Here is a 6,746-nt window from a genome sequence, read left to right on the forward strand (position 1 = left end):
AAGCTTGAGAAAAAACCCAGGGTTTTTTCGGGGGGAAACGGAAATTTTCAGAAAAATTGGAAAAATGCTACATTAGCACTTCTTTTTTCTTTTCCAGATTGAAAGTAATTCTGTTACTTTAGGAACATAAAATATGACTATGGACATTTTTTACTTGGCATGAAATTATCACAACTAGCATATTAAAAATATAGTGTATCCAAACAATTATTACAAACAGAATACCCACCCACATGCAAAAACAAAATGGAAACCTTTTTCTTTTCTTGGGACAATAGCACCTCCTAAAGGAAGAAATGCATCTTGTTCTTGCATGGGAGAGTTCAGTTTGTAACCTAGGACTTGCTTTTCCTCAGTGCACAGAAATTAGATCAATCTGATACCATACATATTTTTTAGAAATGATTTGGAAAATATTTGAACACCTTGTCTTAAAATATTTTATTCATCATATTAAAATAAAACATTCCATAATCAATTTTTTTCTTTTCTTTTTTCAATTTTTCGGGAAAAAACAAAAAAAAGGCTTCAGGAAAAAACCTTTTCCCCCCGAATTTTTCTGGTTTTTTCCCAGGCCTTCACATTTTTACTCTTACCCTTTGACTCACAACTCTGGCCACGCCCAGGCTAAATCCCTGCAACAGAGAAGGAGGAGAAGATTGGATTTATACCCCACCCTTCACTCAGAGTCTCAGAGCGGCTTACAGACTCCTTTCCCTTCCCCTCCCCACAACAGACACCCTGTGAGGTAGGTGGGCTGAGAGAGCTCTTTTGAGAACTGTCCTTTCAAGGACAGCTCTTGTCAGAACTATGGCTTGCCCAAGGTCATCCAGCAGGTGCGAGTGGGGAATCAAACCCAGTTCTCCCAGATTAGAGTCTGCGCAGTTAACCACTACACCAAACTGAAGCTCAGCTCAGGTCTGATGCAGCTGGCAAAGATGTTCCTAGCCTCCTTCTGGTAGAAAGCAACTAATGTAATTTCTTATGTCTGTGTTTAATAAACAGTAAGCATCCTGATTTTGCCAAGTTTCTGAACTGATTATCCGTCTTGCTTGGCAGCAGCACCAGCTTCCAACAGTGCATTGTATGGAATCAGTGAAATATGTGAACTCTGATACCTGCAGCCCATGAATGAGTGGGAAATGCTTCCATTCATGGAAGGATGCAAGATTTCCCAGGCACTTGTTCATGGAGGCTCAAGAAGGGTCCTGAGTGGCAGCGGGGGCTGCTCCTTCAGGAAAGAGCTGAACAGCCTCTGTGAGAGCAGAACACTGCCTGTGGCACTTTCAATTCTACCATCAGCTTGGTGCAGGGAAGCACAGTGAGAAAGTTTAATTTTCTACTCTTCTACTGAAACCAGTACTTAAGTATTGAAGAAAAAGGATTGGAAATTAATGTATGTGTGGAATAAAGTCATTTTTGGAATAGCTGTGTTCATAGACTTATGATTGTGGAGAGCTCCAGTAGCACCTTAGAGACCAATAAGATTTTCAGGGTATAAGTTTGTGAGAGTCAAAGATCCCTTCGTCAGATTGTGGAAGGTGGGGATGGTCTAATCTTAATTGGTCTTTTCCAGTCATAAGTGATTTACAGTTTCTCATGAGTTCTTCCTGCTCTTGAGAATGAGTCACATATTTTAGAGAGAACTGGTTTGAATAAGCATATTTTCTCTTATGAATGTGAAGGGTAATGCTTGGGATACTATTTTTGCAGGCTCATGAAGCAACCCTGGAGGCAAGGGCCAGTCCAGAGATGAGTGACCGATTCCAGCAGTTAGAGAGAGAAGTGGCACGGTATAGGGAAGAATCCACTAAGGCTCAAGCAGAGGTGGATCGTCTGCTGGAAATCCTGAAGGAGATGGAAAATGAGAAAAATGATAAAGATAAAAAGATAGCAGAACTGGAAAGGTAAGAGGAGTATACTATCTCCAAGGGCAGGCATGAATTTACCCAGCCTCTTGTTTTTAAGACCTCTAGAGTATGTGAGGTTGATGTTAAGAGTTTCAAAATACTTTGCAGTTTTCCGGCTGTTCAGAAAAGTAAGCTGATGGAATTGGTGTAAATAGATGGAGCCGAAATATACTGAAATCTTGTACAGTTGAAAGAAAAAATGCTGAATATTGTTGATTTGTAACTGAGCAAAATAGTAGTTGAAGCTACATGTACACTAAACTCAGAAAATCCAATCTTGTTCCTTGCAATAAGAACTAATTCTCCTTGTATGAGCAGTTAACAGGTCCAGACCAAATCAGATATGACTTTGCAGGTTTGAAACAGGATTTCAGCCTCTTGGAATTATGTTGTTATTAATAAGGCTTCAAAAAAAAAAATTTCCCTGAAAAAAAGAACTGAGTAACGTGTTGCAGTTCTACTGGGTTTGGTTGTGGTCATCCAAAACCTAGCAGCTGGTCACAGGAGGATATCATGGAAAGTAGGAGTAAAACACCAGCCATTTGTTGGCCACTCATCTCCTGAGATGTAGTTCTAAACTCTTGGCATCTTAAAGCAGCAGTAAATAAATTGCATTAAAAGATGTATTTTGGAGGTTCTTTGCTTGACTGTTTCTCTTGGTAGGGCAATAATTTTTCCTCTTGTCCAGAATGGATTTCCTTAACATTATTTCGTATGGTTTCAACTGTATTGTGTCAAATGCCAGGAAAATCACATAGATTGAGACCACCACCTGAGTAGAATTTTCCTTGGTGGATTTATTAATCCTGGAAATGAGATGACTGCACTTGCCCCACATCTGTGTCATTTGTTCATTTGGCTTAATATTTTAAGACTGAGCTAAATGCAGAATGTGTAAATAGGTATGGGCAACGTTTTTGTAAACTACTGGTAAAGACACCAAGTATAGCCCAGGGGGCAAATTTTAAAAGGATATATTGCACAAATGTTCCATACATCTGCAAATTCTTAGACCTTCTCATGGTCCTCTTTGTGTTGTATTAAAATCTAGTCAAATGTGCCAAAAAACTTCTCATGAAGACAAACATGGGCAAACTAAGCATAGCAAAACCTTTAAACTAAATCACCTCCTAAGATTTTTTCTCTTGAATGAGGTATGCTCCTGTTTCATTGACTCAGAAGAGAGCTTTGAAAGTTAATTTTTATTCTTTTCTCTTTCTCCCATGTTTTCCAATAATACATTGAATTTTTTTCCTTTTGGTGGTGAGTTGATGGCCTTAAGGAAAAATGTTCTTCTTTATCTCTTCCTTACAAAATGTCTACTAGGGCAATTGCAATATAAACTTCCTAGAATTCTTCTTGAATTTGGTTTGTTTGCTACTATCCCAGATGTAATTTGCTGCACCATAACTTTATGTTCATTGCTCAAGGTACTGCGGAATGTTTCTTCAACACCAAATTGAACGTGTTGTAGCAGAACACCTTATCTGCCCTTCTTAATAGTGGCCACTGGTTAAATGTCATTTCCCCCCCTACATGGGATATTTTGAATTCTCCTTGCCCTTCTCATTTCCCAAAACCTGCTACACCTTCCTTTTAAAACTTCTTCAAGGCGGCTCTTTTTGTTTCTCTGCCTATCAAGAAAACTGTTTTTCATGTTTGAATCTTTTAGAGTACAATATAACCTCTATGGTTATGTGTAAATGGATTCTTCCTTCTGAATGTAACCTGCAATCATGCAGGATGAATGCTGGCTGAAGTTGATAATACACTAGTTGGAGAATCCTGTATTATTTCACATTGGTAAGAAAAGAATATTGTGTTGTTTGAGATGATCCTTTGCTGTTCTAGTCTTCCAATCTGCAAGTGATAATAAGGAAATGTTGCCTTCTGTTCTTCATCTCCACAGTTCTGAAATGCCACCAGTTTGCTGAGGCATGCTGTATTTCTTTGCCCACTTTTGCTACATTTACCAGAATGATTTATTGGTAAAAGTAGCTGTGGGGCTGAAGCTAACCAACCTGTTCCTTTACTGTAGGTTGCCACTTCCTATTTGGGAAGAAATGAGCTGAGGGAACAAAGTTTACCAGGAGTTTTCCATCGCCACCATGCCCCAGGGGGGAAAAAAGTGATCAGTGGCAAAAATGATGAGCAAATAAGTACAGAACAGGCACAGTAAAGCAAACAGCAAGCTTAACAGAAACTAATTCATAGCCCCTTTGAAAGAACTGGAAACATTTCAATAGGTTCAATTTTAAAAGCCACCTTATTTGTCAGCTGCTTTGTTTTTATGCAGTTCTGCTCACATGTTAAATGTTTGGCTGTCCACTTCCTCTTACTAACTACTTGTATTGTCATCCCATGGTCATCTAATGTTTCATTTAATCTTTTTTTTCCCTTTTGTGTTTTCCCTCTCTTTCTCTCACTCCTCTATGTCATTTCTGGTTTTCTTGGATTGTTTTATGTGTTTGGTTTCTTTGACCATGCCTTTTCTCAGAAGGCACGCTGCTTCGCACAGACTGTCCTCCCCTTACCAGGTGTCTGTCCCTGCACCGCAGCCTGTAGGGGGGTTTGTGTGGGACTTTTTAGGAAAGTGAGTTTATGACAAGGCTATTGTAACTTGCTGATGGAATGCTGCTTCCTGCGAACTGGCTGCAATTTCTGCTGCGATTTGCTGTAGTCAGTGTGTGCGCACGTGCATTAGTGTGTTAACAGTGTATTCGAGCATTGTCACCCTGGTTAGAAAGATAGATTCGCTGTGCTTCTTAAAAAACTCCTTCCTCTTTTCCATGGTTGCATTCCTGTGAACTGAAAACATCATGATATTCAGATATTTCAACTTCTGGATTTTTGGCACTCTTCAGGGCCTTGCTTGTGGCTTCAAAATATAAATATATTCTTTTTTAAAAAAACAAAAAAGCTGGAATAGGCTAATTGAACACTAACACAGAGCCCAATAATAGTTTAATCAGTGTGTGGGGTTAGAGATATGAAGGCTCAAGGGGGGGGGGGGAAGCTCTGGGAAAGAAACAGATTTTTTTCTTCTCTTTTTTTCCAAGGACTCCTTTCTGTTTTTCCAACAGAAAATTAATTTGGGGGAACATTGAAAAATTAGTGAAATGTTAGGACAAGGTTCTACTTGGTCCAGATGTATAGCATGAAAAAGTCTGAGTACTATATTAAGTTTTCCAGTGGTAATATTGGGGAGCACTATGGAAAAAACCCTCTCCTATCAGCTTTTCCCCCTTAGGTAGAGTGAAATGTGTTTTACGGAAAGTTTTACTCAAAACATAGTTTTCTTCCAAATGTGTAGTATGAAAATGTGTATATAATCTACAACAGTAAATGATTCCTATTTATGCTGTAGACATTTATGCCCCAGACATATAAAGCATATTTTAAAATGTGAGCAATTTTGACAATATGCTATAATGTGTTTAATTATAATATAATTTTTTGGAGTTTAAAGTTTAACTTGATATGCAGCAGAATTTTTCTGCCTCTCAGATGGCAAAAATTAATATATATGTGCTAAGGTAGAATAGGGTGCAGCAGTTTGCAGTTCTCTCATTTTGAGTATGTTATCAATTCTTCTTATAGACATATCAGGGCTCTTTTTGTATCAGGAACTCCCTTGCATATTAGGCGACACACCCCTAATGTAGCCAATTCTCCAAGATCTAACATAGTCCCTGTAAGAAGAGCTCTGTAAGCTCTTGAAGGATTGGCTACATTAGGGGTGTGTCGCCTAGTATGCAAAGGAGTTCCTACTACAAAAAGATCCCTGTAAGACATTTATATTTTAAGTTACATAAGTATGCCAAAAAGTAGAATTAATATGCTAAGTTATGAATGATACATCTTACGTTGTTAAGTCAATAATACAAGCTTAGGTTTGATAGGGAAGTGTGTATTGTATGTATCTCAGTTTCCCCAAAAATCTCAATTTTCCCCAAAAACTCCATGGTTCTTTTCAGTGGTTTCAAGATGTCTGAAAATTGTACTTCCTTTGTGTGATCAATTCCTTCAGGTTACCTATCACACACCTTCCCTCAAAGAAAGGGTGTGGGAGAAGAGCAGCCATAGATAACTAGTCCCCCAAGTGGGTCATTGTTGTGTCTTCACAAATTGTTAGTACATTTGTAGATAAGTCAAACAGAAGATTAATGCTGCAGTGCTACAAGCTGTTGTGTTCACCTCCCCCACACAATGTTCCTGGGGATCCGTGTATCCCAGGCAGGGGTTGTTTCATAGAAAAAGAGCTAGGGGAACTCATTATCATAACTCATTAGCATATGCCACGCCCCCTGACATCACTGGAAGTGTGTCATAAGGCCACACCCCCTGCCATCACCGGAAGTGTGTCATAAGGCCACACCCACCACTCAGTTAGTCTTAGTCTTAAAGGTTAGTCTTAAAGGTGCTATTTGTTAGTCTTAAAGGTGCTATTTGAACTCTTGGACTATTTTGCAGCAACAGACTAACATAGCTAATTCCTCTTAATCTAAACCCACCACTCAGGCTCCACCCCCAAAATCTCCAAGGTATTGCCAACTCAGAGCTGGCGAGCCTATCTGATGGCACATTTGGGGGAAAACAAGCAAAAACCACCCATGTCAGGTAAAAAGGATAGAAGTTCAACACAATTTTATCTATTTTCAGTAACTGGTTTTTTGAGAGAAAAGCCAACAACAAGCACATCAGTGAAGACCTAGTACCAGAGTGCCAAAAAGGAAAGCTGTTTGGTAATAGATGAAGTACAAAATATGTAGCTATTCACATTCCAGTTACCAGGAGTGTTCCCTCTAAGCTGAGTTAGTGTGAGCTAGCTCACAG

At 39.0% G+C, this 6,746-nt stretch overlaps 1 protein-coding gene across 6 annotated transcripts in view; it reads left to right on the forward strand.

Annotated features, from left to right (window-relative positions):
* ERC1 (ELKS/RAB6-interacting/CAST family member 1) overlaps positions 1-6,746 on the forward strand; it is a 296,094-nt gene that overhangs the window by 99,385 nt on the left and 189,963 nt on the right. For all 6 annotated transcript variants that reach the window (XM_015422884.1, XM_015422885.1, XM_015422886.1 and 3 more), the window contains one exon: positions 1,714-1,907. In XM_015422884.1, the coding sequence (XP_015278370.1) occupies positions 1,714-1,907 (194 nt within the window). The remainder of the gene's footprint in view (positions 1-1,713; positions 1,908-6,746) is intronic.

The sequence above is a fragment of the Gekko japonicus genome, unplaced genomic scaffold (genome assembly GCF_001447785.1).
Source record: "Gekko japonicus isolate JY-2015 unplaced genomic scaffold, Gekko_japonicus_V1.1 scaffold34, whole genome shotgun sequence".
NCBI classification, from domain to species: domain Eukaryota; kingdom Metazoa; phylum Chordata; class Lepidosauria; order Squamata; family Gekkonidae; genus Gekko; species Gekko japonicus.